The 14235-nt window shown below is 46.7% G+C and overlaps 1 protein-coding gene and 2 non-coding genes across 3 annotated transcripts; 2 read left to right on the top strand and 1 right to left on the bottom strand.

Annotated features, from left to right (window-relative positions):
• The first annotated feature begins 1435 nt into the window (after window positions 1-1435).
• trnal-cag (transfer RNA leucine (anticodon CAG)) lies at window positions 1436-1518 on the top strand. The gene has a single exon. It is a non-coding gene; the product is annotated as a tRNA-Leu (tRNA).
• Window positions 1519-3539: 2021 nt separating this feature from the next.
• On the top strand, window positions 3540-3621 carry trnal-aag (transfer RNA leucine (anticodon AAG)). Its single transcript has one exon. It is a non-coding gene; the product is annotated as a tRNA-Leu (tRNA).
• A 2033-nt stretch (window positions 3622-5654) lies between these two features.
• On the bottom strand, window positions 5655-7443 carry LOC147269887 (E3 SUMO-protein ligase ZBED1-like). Its single transcript, XM_086204916.1, has 3 exons — window positions 7101-7443; window positions 6390-6955; window positions 5655-5819 (listed from the first exon to the last, which is right to left on the bottom strand). Exons 1-3 carry the CDS (start codon window positions 7441-7443, stop codon window positions 5655-5657), a joined length of 1074 nt encoding a protein of 357 aa, XP_086061042.1.
• Between the last annotated feature and the right edge of the window lie 6792 nt (window positions 7444-14235).

Genomic DNA, 14235 nt, shown 5'->3' with positions numbered 1-14235 from the left:
TTTTATTGTTTTTTCCTTTCATTCTCATTTGTGCGATTGTCTGATTTATTAGAAATAAACACTGTCTGCTGGGTTTACATTGACTGTGATTCTCTTTTTGCATGCAAGTTGAAAGTTCTGCCAATAAAAACGACAAGTATTTGAAGACCAAAGGAAGAACCCCCAAAGTCAGGACCCTGAGATCAAAGTGAGAGCTCTGATCTCAGAGGTCTGGGATATTTCCCATCCCATGGCCCTTCAAATAAGAGCCCTGTGTCACTGTCTCAAAGTTTTCAACCGTATTTGTTTGTTAAATTAAAACCAGACGACCACTGTGGTCCTTTTTACACGGTAAGTAAAGCACAGATGCCCTGGTGGACCTGTTGGCACCCTGGACTTTGAATCCAGTGACCTGAGTCCAAGTCTCAGTTCCAGCAGATCTCCTGCAGCCTTCAGCAGAGCTGCCATGTTTCTCTGTAGAGAACTAAGTGATGCTCTCAGCAGGTTGAGGGCACCACCAACAAGTGAGGTATGAACCTCTGACTTCCTTCTTGTCAAACAGGAAACTCCTAATACCTCATTTGAGTAAAGTACCTCATATTCCTGACATCCAAGTAGTAGTGAAGTGGAGGAAGAAGGGAGGAGATCTCCAACAGGATCCTTCTTTCCTCTGTCCTCCTTGATCTCATGGATCACCACAGTCAAGGGGAGACCCAAGCTCCTGGATGGATCTGGCACTCAGGAACTGCTGAGTTTTCCAGTGGACTTTGTTCCATCCATGGTTCAGGAACAGGACTCCTCCTGGTTAACCTGGTATCTTTCCACCCAACTGTGGGTTCTTGGAGAATTTTTCATGTCGTGTCAAGAAATCAGGCTGGTGGGTTTTTCAATGAGAGAAATTCTGGTAACTTAATTAAGTGGCATGTTTGTTGAAGCCGTAATTAACTGATAAATTAAGGAAGGCCTGGCCAGTCTTTGCTCCCAGGTCATACGATGGAGTTAGAAAGTCCTGAATAAATCTGGAGTTCCTTGATTTCCTTGTGGTTCATGATCCTTTTGCCAATGTAGTCTGGAACAAGAGCAAGATGAACCTCCAAATATCAACAGGTTGATTGCAGGTGATGTCAAGTGGTATTTTGAGGAACCACCTCCTTGTGTTTGGTTCCATGGTGGAAGGGTGAGAACTCTGGATCCAGTGATCCCAGTTCAAGTCTTGGTGGGACCTTCCTGTCTGGAAGGTGTCCCATGTAACAAACTGATCAAGAGATGCAATGTGGTTCTAATGTTCTGGTTCATTTCTTGTCCTTTAGAAAAATGAAAATCATTTCTTACTGCCATGAACTCAGACTGTGTGTTTAATGTTAACAATAAATGCAACAACTAAGGAGCCAGTAGCTCCTGTGGAAAAAATTCTACTTTGTCAGTGAATTAATTCAGTCTGCAACTGTCAGTGTCTGTCAGGATGGCCGAGCGGTCTAAGGCGCTGCGTTCAGGTCGCAGTCTCTCCTGGAGGCGTGGGTTCGAATCCCACTTCTGACAAAGGACATTTTCTCCACATTCCTATGCATCCACAGTGGTAAATTCCAAACCCAGTTGAAGCTGCTCTCCACTGATGGGAGTGAGTGGTTGAACTGGCAGCAGAGGAGGCAAAGGAGTTTCCCTGTGATGTCCCAACATCGCCTGGTTTCCTCCAACATGGAGCAGCCACCAAACTCTAACTTCAATGTTGGATCAAAGTCTGCTGAAGAAATGTGTTTTCTCTCAATTCACATTTTGTCCATTAACTTCATAATCAGAGTCTCCATCTCATCACATGACTAAAGTCTGGGTTCTGTATTGGTGGTAAAATATCCTTCCATGCCCCTCACTAGTTTGCACACAGAAAAGCATATTTTACTGGTTTCAGATCTCTTAGCTTGTTCTCTCTCTTAAAGCAGCTGAGGCAGCTTTCATTGTGTGATTTATTTTGAAATATAAATATGGAACAGAACCATTGGAATAAGATGTCAGGACATTTGAAGGAATGTCAATCTCCTGTTGAAATGTTGCAGTGTGCAGCTGAGGCTCTCTGGCAGTGGCACCAGGAGCCACAATGGCAGAACCTGGACCCTCCTGGAGGAGAACCACAGGTGAGGGCCTTCTTGGCTCCAGATTGATGGAAATCAAGTGTCTGAGGCTGTTAGCAGCCATGAAGTTGATCTGGTTGGCACTGGTATTTGTTCTTGCTGCAGCTCAGGAGTGATTCAGGAGAAGAGTTTCAGAACAGCCAAGGTTGGGGACTGGAATTTTAGAATTTCCCCTGGAACCAAACAACCTTGGAGGGTAAAAGCTCCAATCATAGCCACTCAGATGCAGCAGCAGAAGAAGCTGTCATCCACCCTGACAGTCAGAGCATCAAGTCAAGGAAACATCACCATCTTGTAGTTCCAAACCTCCACCTGTCAGATTCAGCTACGTCTTATTGTGGGACTTTAAACTTGAACACAATGGAATTTGGACAAGGAGTTTTCCTTCCAGTCCAAACATCATCGTCCAGCCTCCAACCAGAGGTCCATCAGTTATCATGGAGCCACAGGTGGAGTCTGGGTTCTTTTCAAGAAGGAGACGGCAATGACAGTCCTGCCAAGTGACATGACTGACATGACTGGATGACTTCAGTCACGTGACTGGATGACTTCAGTCACATGACTATATGACAGTGTAGATGCCAATGTAGAGGTTGGGGAAATAGTCTCTGAGAATCCAGCTTGAACCCACAGCCTCCTTGTTTTCCAAAAACCCAAACAGCGACCATCAGTCTCCCTCCAATCCTGTACTTGGGTAAACAACAAAAACAGAGTCAAAGTCTCTGGCAACATATTTGTTTCCTGTAGGGTTTCTTCATGTATGTGTGGTGTACCTGCTTTCCCAGAGGACTGCCATCTTTGTTCTGTGGGCTGACATGTTTTAGTGTCAGCACAGGTCATAGCGCTGAGACTGAACTCTCATTCTCCTCCAAGTAGTATTTCCACCTCACACTCCTGCAGATATTCAAGTGAACAGGGAACACAAATTTATGCACAACTTCTCCTGTGTATTCATCCACAGTCACTAAACAACAACCAAACCAAACAAAAGGGGGTTTGCTAGCATGGCGATCAGCTGTAGTTCACCATCTTATCCAGGTCACATGACTCAGGAGTAGCGTGGCCGTCTGGCAACCAAAGGGTGGCTGGTTTGATCCTCACTTTCTCCAGTGACCATGTCAAAGTGTCCTTGAGTGAGATACTGAACCCCTAAATACTTCTGATGAGTAGGTTGGCTCCTTGCATGGCAGCCTTCAGCATCAGTGTGTGAGTGTGTGAATGAGAGGACATTGTTCAGCTCTTTGAGTGCTGCTGAGGTAGAAAGGCTCTGTACAAACTGAGTCCTTTTACCATTTCTTTCCTGCTTCTAGCAGCGCTGTTGTCACTTCCTGTGACCGTGGAGGAAAGGGGTCCCCCTTCAGAATCAGTTTGATATCATTGTTACTTCCTCTTCAACATGCCTTTAGCAGACCAATTCACTGACTAGCTCAGTGAGGTAGTGTGGCCGAGTGGTCTAAGGCGCTGGATTAAGGCTCCAGTCTCTGAGGAGGCGTGGGTTCAAATCCCACCACTGCCATCATGTCACTGGAGAGGTGTGGCAGGTCTCTTACAGCCTCTACTCTCTCTTCCACTGAGGTCTTCAAACCTGTGACCAAAAGAAGAACCCTCCTCTGAGTCCACAGACCTGAGCACCACTGCTCTGACTACCAGGTTACCTCTTGGTTATCAGGGTGAAGTCATGGTGAGGTAGTCAGTTGTTCCTTTGTTTTTTGACAGAGGCTTCATTGTGAATTAAATAATTTTAATTCTTTACTTGTAGTTTCACGCTGTTTCGACTGAAAAAGGCCAGTTCCTGGAGAAGATCTTCTAGGGGTCCAGGTTAAAGCGGTGCCCCAGCTGGCACCAGGTGCTGACCCAGGTCCTGCATGAGAGATACTGTCAGTTCTGTTCTGCCCTGCTCACAACCACAGGCTGGTGTTGAGGCCTGCAGCAACCAGGGCCCCAGTCACCAAGAGTATAAAAGCTGGTCATTGTGGCAGTGGGAGGAGTCAAAATGAAGACAGACCAATGTGAGCAGGACGTTACTGGAGAAGTCAGAAGAACTTGACCATGTTTCCTACAGTACCCAGGAGGCCTGGTAGTTGTTGAAGGAAGCTCCAAAAGCAAAGAGCAGACAGCAGGACATCAAAAGAAAAGATCCAGACACTAAAACTACAAGTAGAAACAAGAAGAAATACTAAAAGCTTTGGAAAGATACTACAAGGTTGGATATACATTATTATATACACTACTATTCTCATTGAACCTCCTCCCGTGGGACTGGACGGGCGGAGCAGGGAGCCAGCAAAATTCTAGTTCCTGCTAACAGCGATCGTGACAAAGACCACGTCATTGTCCAAACACCAAACTGTTCCTTTAATGAGAGGCTACATTCAAAGATACATTTCTTCATAGTGACACAATCAGACATTTTAAAAAGGAATGAACCCGTTTTTCAAAATAAAGCTTTAAAGATGTTCAAATGTTGAGTTACTGCAAAAATACCCAAAGTACTTCATACTGACTACTAATCTCCACCTTCATTTCTGAAATGTTGAGATGCTCTAGAACTCAAACACATCACAAGTTGCTTTGAAAGCAAATCTTTTCCCATTCCCAGCGTTGAGCTGCCATCTCAGGGTTTCCATGAGCGATCAGTGGCATTAAAGTACGAGTGTAGGATTTTTAGCAGGTACCATGAATGCTAACACAGAGAGAACCAGGTCATTACTTCCACCAGAGATTCATCAGGATTTGTTGTTTATTCTGCAGTATAATTTCATTTTAGTAACTCATAGGGGTGCCACGATACACTAATTTCACGGTACGGTACGATACACGATATGGAGGTCACGATAACGATACGATACGATATTAAAGAAATGTTTTTTTAAGGTAATTTTTTGGAATATATTTTATTTAAAAGATACAAAATATTAAACAAAAGTGCTTTTGCCATATTTTTCAATTTAGTTACACTTTATGTAACAGGCAAGCCTGGCCAACCATTATGAATAAACTTGACACAAGTAGCTCACAAACTTAACTAAAAGCATGCATCATCAGTTTCTTCTTTCCTTAAAAGTAAAATTATTTTGCTACAAACTCAGCTTAATAGTGTGTCTTCCAGAAATTGAACAAGTACAACAAAAAATAAATTAACTGTTACTATGAAACGTCCAAAACTCAAAATGCCAACATATCAATTAGCAGTAGGCTGATCAATGATCAATGATCACTTATTATCAGTAGGCTTTGTTAAAGCTCATCACAGAGCTAAGGGTATCAAGCCACATGCCCCAGCCTCGTCAGGAGGGAGGACCACATTCTTCTTGAGGAATACTAGCATGTCCACATTTTCTGGCAGCAGTTGGGATCTTTGGGCAGTAACGATGTCCCCTGCAGTAGAAAATACACGTTCACTTGGAACTGAGGTAGCAGGGATGGAAAGATAAGCTTTCGCAAGACGAGACAGCAAAGGACACTGAAAACAGTTCTCTTTCCACCACTTCAAGGGGCAACTGGTGAGTGGGATGGATGCCTCTCTTCTGTACATGCCAATCTCTCTCTCTACTCCCTCTCTGAACAGTTCTTCTGGCACAGCAGAAATTGAGTCCCCAAGTAGATCTTCAAGTGCTGTCTTCTTGGAAGCAGGCTCTTCCAGTTGCAGCCCAGCCCCCTGTCCTTCATCTGGCGGATCTTCACCGGCTGCTCCCCTGGCATTAGTCTCCTCATCTGTGGTCTAAGAGTAGAAAGACTGGCATCAGTGCATGATCCTTCCTTTAGACAAGCAACAAAGCCCCCCTCCTCAACACACATTTACTCTGAAACTGTCTCGAAACACACACACACACACACACACACACACACACACACACACACACACACACGATTAACCAACGAAGGAATTGTGGAAGATGAAAAGAAGAAAGACATGGGCCTACCAGATTTACTGTTTCCTGGATCCTGAGGAAGACAGCCTCACGCTGGTCATGGTTTAGCTGAGGTAGACCCCGAAACCTGGGGTCCAGCGCTGTGCACTCCAGCAGACGGTCATACACACCCCCCTGTATCTTTCTGAGATATTGTTGAGGATTTCTCTCGTTGTTTCAGCTATGGCAGGGGAATCATCTGGGTGTGGCGCCATGCTCTGTTAGAAAAACAATAAATAACAATTTGCTTTAGTTGTAGCACTTACAATATGAACACAAAGCATTGAAACAGACAAAGCAAAAATAAGAACAGGGAAAACAGGTAAAGAACAATATAAAAAGCAGTGGTAGTATTCATTTAAATTAGGCCTACCTGTTCGATCATGCTTTTGAGTGGCACAATAAGAGACATGGTGGGAGCCTTCTCGTCACACATGACCACAGTTGCAGTTTTGAGGGGTTGGAGGAGTTTCACCAGGTCTCCAGCAAGTGAGAAGTCTCTTCTGTCCAGGGTATTGACGTCCCGGGCGTTGCGTTTGATCTCAGGGCTGGTGAGAGTTGCTCCGATGGTGGCTTGCTGCTCCAGATATCTTTCCAACATGTCCAGGCTGGAGTTCCACCGAGTTGGTACATCCGTGATCAGCTTGCGCGATGGCAGCTGTAACTGCTTCTGTTTGGACTCCAACACGGCCTCAGCAGGGGGACTCTTGTGGAAAAAAGTACTCACGCGCCTCACTCTCCCGAGTAAACGGCTGATGGGCCCAACACGAAAGCCAGCCTGAGATGCCAGATTGGCGCTATGTGCAAAGCACTTGATGTGGAGCTCGAAGCCCGCCTCGCGCACAGCCACATCCATATTGCGAGCGTTGTCAGTGACGATTGCGATCACATGGTTTGCCCTCTGAAGTTCCCATTCAGCAAGGGCTTTACACAGGACGTCTACAATGTTGACGCCGATCAGTAAATACGTACGTTTACGATTTAAATAGCACCTGTCAAGGAAAAAGTAACAAAGTGCTTCACAAAGCAATTTTCACAAAACAAGAATAATCTGCATTAACCAGCAGTACTGCATCAGCCCTACCTGTGTGGGACTCGGAGATGGGACGCGTTTGGAGCACATTTTCCATTTCCCAGTCGTTGTTGATACCGTGTGCTGTGATTGTGATGTAGCTCTTTGTGCTTCTTGAAGTCCAGCCGTCCGTTGTAATCGCGATGCTTTCTGTCTCTTGAAGGGTCTGTTTGACTCTGGCCTTCGTCTCTTCATAGATTTTAGGGACTACTTTAGTGCTAAAATGCGTACGTGATGGGACAGTGTATTTCAGGTCCATCCTCCTGAGTAAACGCCTGACCGACGGATCTTCCACAATAGAAAATGGTCTCTTACCATATGCGATCATGTAGCCAATATCCCGTGTAATTGCCATCGCTCTTGGACTTGATGGTGGAAGTTGAGGGGCAAATCTGGTTGTCAGCGTCGTCTGGCCTTTGGGGAGTGATGCTCTGTTTGCAGTAGCAGGCGCTAATTTAATTTCTCTGTGGTGGAGCTGCATATGACTGCATGTTGGACGTGTTCGAAAGGGTGTACGGCAAATCGTCTTGCAAAGTTTGCAGATCGTTCTTGTTTTGTCTGCAACTCGTTCTCCATTTTTCTTCTCAACTGGGAAACCGAAATGGTGCCATACAAGGGATTTAAAAGAAATGGGGGCATCTTCAATTTCAATGTTGTCTGAATTAGTGTCCATCTTCCATGTGCTCGCTCCGAAATGTCAACAAATTAACAGGAAGGGAGGGGTGACTGACGCGGGTCAGAGTGCAGACCACTACATAGTTCAGAGCGCCATCTTGTGTTGAAAATAAATGACTATAGTCAAGAAGAGAAGAATGGCTTTTTCAGAGATTGAAATGATCAGTTATCGCAAAACAATTTTACAGCTCTAGCACGACCTATCGTGGCACTCCTAGTAGAGAACATACACTCCAAATAGTCAAACACAAGGGTGGTGATCAAGTAGAGCCTCTACATGGAAACAAAAGCACTGACGACTTTAAAAGAGGACAGAAAGTTTATTAAAAGACAAGTTTATAAAGATCGTTAAAAGGTGTGTAGACGACTGTTTACACTTTAATTCAGCTGTAGAAGAAGAAGACCTTCACTGTGAAAACTCATCCTGTGTTACAGCCGCCCCTCCAGGACGGTCAGGGACCAACTTCAGTCCTGGTCCTGATCCACCGGAAATCCAACCAATTCCTCCCATAGGAACCATGTATTTGTTTGAGTGGTGCCCAGCAGCACAGCACCCTGCCTGAGCGTAGTAGGAAGTGTAGGAGCCAGTACTGAGCGTGTACTGCATGTGTACTACTACTAAAGGTACTTCACCGGAGGCTCCAGCTGATGTCCCATATGTCTCCATCAGCTGGATGACATCACTGATATCAGAGACTCCGCCCACTCATTTATTTTCACACATCTCAAAGACAATTCAGTGTTTGATCAGGGATCAATACATCACTATAAAGATCAGTACTTGGTGCCAAGTGGATCTTTGATGGTGACCTCAGAGAAATCAGATCAGCCCTCACACCCTCCTATCCAATGGTGGCTCCATGATTTCAGCTTCATCCTGTCTCTTTCCTGCTGTGTTTTCTCCTCTCTTTGTCTCTGTTCCTGCAGTCACACTGGATAGTTCCTGTGTGAAGGGGACCAACAAAGTGGTGGTGGATGCGTTGTCCAGAGTTCCTTCAGTGTGGAAATTGATAGTGAACTGTTTTCCTGTCTCTGGTTCTCCTCTTGTCTTTTCCTAGCCTCCTACATCATTGCTTTCTGGGTGCACCGGTCAATGCGGTACCTTGGGACAAGAGATGCTGGACCACCGGAGCAGCCACTGGTTCACCTCCTGATAGGTTTACCTCATCTGTACAGAACAATGGGTGATGTACATGGTTTGAGGGGGTTTGGTTAATCATCATTTTGGCTTTTAAAAAAAATGCATTTCAGGTACTTTGGTGCCGTGACTTGCTTCCAGACCCCTTTCTTGAGGGTGTGTGTGTGTGTGTGTGTGTGTGTGTGGGGGGGGGTATAAAGGTCCCATGGCTGGTGCCTTTCATGCTGTTCCTTGTGTTGCAGCAGGTATCTGGAGGGTGGGAGGCTGTTCGTTCCTCCTAGTTGAAGCTCCTGGGCCCAGTGCTCTCTACATACAGAACCCGCCTTGCTGGCCGGGAGCCTCTCTTCCTCCTCATCCATTGTCTCTTTTATTTTCAGCAGACAACATCTCTTCTTTCCACCTCCCTTACACACATGCACACATGAGCCCACACCACCAACTGGACTGATGTTCACATCACATTGTTGTCTGAGTTCAATTTTGGTTCATCGTTGTGTTTTTTCATGAAATAAATTCATTTTTTGGCCGTCAACCTGTGTCTCCCACTCTTGTCACGCTTCAAAGCCACATCTTGCAAAGGAGGTTTCTTCCCAGTTTGCGTTCTCATGTGTCTTTTCAGATGTCCCTTTTCTGAGAATCTTTTACCACAAACTGAGCAGGGAAATGGTTTCTCCCCAGTATGAGTTCTCATGTGTGTTTTCAGATCTCCCTGAACTGAGAATCTTTTGCCACAAAGTGAGCAGGGATATGGTTTCTCCCCAGTGTGAGTTCTCATGTGTCTTTTCAGATGCCCCTTTTCTGAAAATCTTGTGCCACAAACAGAGCAGGGAAATGGTTTCTCCCCAGTGTGTGTTCTCATGTGTCTATTCAGATATCCCTTTTCTGAAAACCTTCCGCCACAAACTGAGCAGGGAAATGGTTTCTCCCCAGTGTGTGTTCTCATGTGTGTTTTCAGATCTCCCTTAACTGAGAATCTTTTGCCACAAACTGAACAGGGATATGGTTTCTCCCCAGTGTGTGTTCTCATGTGTCTTTTCAGATGCCCCCTTTCTGAAAATCTTGTGCCACAAACTGAGCAGGGATATGGTTTCTCCCCTGTGTGATTCTAGATGTTCCTTAACTGAGAATCTTGTGCCACAAACTGAGCATGGGAATGGTTTCTCCCCAGTGTGCGTTCTCATGTGTCTTTTCAGATGCCCCTTTTCTGAAAATCTTGTGCCACAAACTGAGCAGGGGAATGGTTTCTCCCCTGTGTGTGTTCTCATGTGTCTTTTCAGATATCCCTTTTCTGAAAACCTTCCTCCACAAACTGAGCATGGGAACAGTTTCTCCCCAGTGTGTGTTCTCATGTGTACATCCAAACTCCTTCTGTTTCTAAAACCTTTACTGCATGTTGAGCACCTAAAGGGACGCTCATCCTCACTGACTTCAAGCTCAGCTTCAGAAGAGTCTGACATCTGGTCTTCAGTCTGGGGTTGTACAAGTGGATCTGGATCTACCTTGCTGGCTGGTTCTGGTTCTGGTTCTCCACTCTCTTCTCCATCAGCTTCTGTTTTCAGAGGATGAACTGGGCTGCTGCTCAGAGACTCTTCTTTCAAGTTCTCCTCAGTGAGACTCTGATGAAGCTGTGGGAACTGAGGTTTCTCTTCGTCCCCTTCACTCTTCACAGGGACCAGAGTGAAGGGGAACGTGGTGATGTCAGCCTCCTCCTACCCTTGAAGCTGCCCTCCCTCCTCACTGATCCTGAGCTCCTCCCACTCCTCTTTAATGTGGGGGGGCTCTGGGTCCTGCAGCTCAGGGGGGAATGTCTTCTTTAATCACCAGCAGCTGCTCCACATCTGCAGGACACAAACAGCAACATCAGAAATCTCTTCATTTGACTCTGAAACAGCGGAGCAACAGACAGAAACAGAAATCAACTCAATGAAAAGAGACGTCCTGCTACTGACGACCAGTCAGCAAACTGGGAATAGAAACGCTGGCTTCAGATGCTTGGATCAACGTTGTGTCACCCAGGTCAAAGGTCATAGGTCCCCTCTGCTGAATGGTTTTGTCCATTCATGATCACATCTGCTAGTCAGAATGTTCATTTCTAGAATGAGACCCTGTAGGAGAATGAGAGTTCAGTCCCTAGAACCAGAGGGAACCTGTACCGATGCTAAACATGTCAGCCCACCTACACTCACAGCCAGGGAGGTGCTGGCCACTGGGAGAAGTGGAATGATTCCCTAATGGCCAGTCCAGCCCAGGCCAACCAGGCAGGGGAGAAAAAAAGGTTGTTTTTAATGGGCTGATATAATTTCCAGTGTACAGGATCATCTTTTAACAAGGTAGCACCGTAGCAGCCTCCAGAAGAACGACACAAGGACACCAACATGCACAGCATGCTGGGCCAGCCTGTCACACACGACTCAGTTAGCAGGAGTTAGCAACACAGTGTGAATGTCCCCTCAGCTTGGTCTTGTCTTGGTTCAGTCCAATGGTAACATGCTTCTGATGCCTGTCAATGGGAGTGTTCTTAACATTGACCATTGACAGTGATTCACACCTCAAGTCTCCTAAAATGCTCTCCCTGGCGCGCGGCTGAGGGCCTCAGTAGTTGAACTTCCTGGACTGAATTAGGGGCCCAGCACGTCCCTGCACACCCACGTACAGTCAGCCAAGATCCAAGATAAGAACAATCTGGGAATGACCATCCCTTCCTGGTAGATCATCAAGCCAAACACACACACACACACACACACACACACACACACACACACACACACACACACACACACACACACACACACACACACACACAGAGCCTGTCTTCAGTATAAAGCTGTGTTCTGTCTCGTTGGAAGACATCTCTGACTGTGTTGTTAGCAGGGCTGCTGTGAATCAAGAGGTTCTCCATCGATACCTGAGTCTCCATCACTGATTCCTCTCCTCCACCTCTTTCTGACACAACAATCCTGACACTGACAGTCTGGGTTGGAGCTGAGCAAAGTTGGATCTGGTCTCTGGATCTGGACTGAAACTGCATTGAAATGATCAACAGAGCTTCATTGGTGTCTGCAGGAGTTCTACCTTTGTAGTTTGTCCACTAAAGCTGCTGTAACTTTAGTGAATTCTGACGGGACTCATTTGCATATCATGTGACTTGCTGCAGGAGACAGAGAGACTGCTGAGGTGAGTGTGTGTGTGTGTGTGTGTGTGTGTGTGTGTGTGTGTGTGTGTGTGTGTGTGTGTGTGTGTGTGCGTGCTGCCTGAGTCCCACCAACATTGTGCTGCCTGCTCTTTGACTTTGTCTCAGGGGTTTTTCCAGCTGGTCTGGACCACTTGGTCTGATGAAGCTCCAGCTAGAATTCCTGGACTGTTTCTGAGCTACGAAAACCTCCCTTTATGTTGGGAACAATGCAGCAGGTCCCTGCGGGGACTCACCTGCTCTGTCCAGCCTGACTCGGGGCTTCAGCACGGCATCGAGCAGCAACCTCTGCCGGTGGTTCTCCCGCTCGTACTCCGCCACGGTTTCCTCCAGCAGAGCCACGATCTGCTCCGCGGCCGCCGCCAGCCGCTCGGTGAGCAGCGCTCTCAGCACCGGGACTCCAGCCGCTGAGTCTCCTTCTCCCAGCTGCAGCAGGAAGTCTTCAGCGGCGGCGAGGATCCGCTCCTGGACCGACACCCGCAGCAGCTGCGCGGCGCACATGTTGAGGTTCTACCGGCTGAACTCAGAGGTGAGAGAACTTTCATTCTGATCTGAGAGCAGCAACAAAGCCACTGAGAAAAACTGAACCACTGTCAGAGTCGGCACAGCATCAGCAGTCAGGCTGTGTTCACACTGGGAGAAACCATCGGACAGAAACCTCCCTCAGTCACACTGAAGGAACCTGAACTGACTGCTGCAGCTGGGACACACACACACACACACACACACACACACACACACACACACACACACACACACACACACACACACACACACAGCAGGAAATCAGTCCATCACAGGACCAACACATAGAGACAGACAACCATTCACTCTCACAGTCACACCTACAGTCAATTTAGAGAATCAATCAGCCTCGTCCTCTCTTGATGTCTTTGGACTGTGGGAGGAAGCTGGAGAACCAGAGAGAACCCACACAGGAACAGGGAGAACATGGAGACTCACACAGAAAGATCCTGTTCTCCAGCCAGGACTGGAACCCTGAACCTTCTTGCTGTGAGGTATTTTTATCTCACAAGTGGAAAAATGTAGAATCTTCATGTCATTACATGTCGTTCTCCATTGGGTCACTGGGGGGCAGCACCTACCTGCATCACCAATATGAGCCTTCAGTCTGTCAGGGGGTAGAATTCAGTCACCACCAATGACATCAGAGTCAGAGTTTAGACATCAAAGACAGACATTAAAGCCTCTCTGATAAAACAAAAATATACTGCAATATTTTTTTTCAAAAGCGAGACCCTCTTTATTCTCTAGTTTAATCTGCTGCAATAATAATGAGCATCTTTGTCAGTCTACTGATGAATGTCAGATATCTTTGATAACCAAACCTGTACGTTTGTCTCAGTTTGACTGGAAGTCTCATTCATTCATTTCTCCTCCATGATTTCCTGCAATGATTTCCTGGTTCTGCTCCATTCAGGTTCAGAGAGCTGAGATTAAAATCACTCAGGAATAAAAGAGGAGACACCAACAAGTCAGCATGGAAGAGGAGCAGCTTTTCAAACTGGTCACCCTGGCTGCTGGTCTGGGCCTCCCTTTGCCTCGGTGCTCCTTGAACCAGTGAAGGTCCTGGTCCAGTCTTCTCCACTGAGTCCTTGTCAACAGGGAGCACCTCCCCAGCAGAGAGGTGCAGGGCAAAGGAAAGGAAAACTCCAACCAGAATGAACGCTGCACTAAAAACTGCCCTCCATTTCTTGAGGGGAACGTTGGGTCTTCCTCAGGCAAATGGCAGTCAGCAGTGGCTCAACATCTGAACTGAGCCCAGACCTGGTCAGCTGATCATTGACCAGCTCAGCCCCTCCCACTCATGACGAAGACCTTGAAAACCCCAACATCACCTCCTCCGCCTCAGTCTGGCGTGTATGGATGGAGGGCTGTGACGTCAGCAGCGATGACATCACTGACACAAACACACTGATCTCTGACTGGTTTGGTCTGAGTGGGATTCAGTGACATCACACAACCTGCACCAGATGAAGGGGCGGGGCATCCAGGAGCTGTGACATCACTGGTGACTCTTGTTGGGCCGCCTTCTTGGCCAAAGTGGAGGAGAACAGGACCCAAATACAGACGGGGGAGAGGAGCGTTCAACAAAAGGAGGCTTGAATGATGAAAAGACAAAG

Source organism: Aulostomus chinensis, chromosome 1 (assembly GCF_037954235.1).
Source record: "Aulostomus chinensis isolate RoL2024-O1b breed Wild chromosome 1, RoL_Achi_v1.0, whole genome shotgun sequence".
NCBI classification, from domain to species: domain Eukaryota; kingdom Metazoa; phylum Chordata; class Actinopteri; order Syngnathiformes; family Aulostomidae; genus Aulostomus; species Aulostomus chinensis.
The sequence above is the reverse complement of the archived record's forward strand: the minus strand, read 5'-3'. Positions and strand labels throughout refer to the sequence as shown.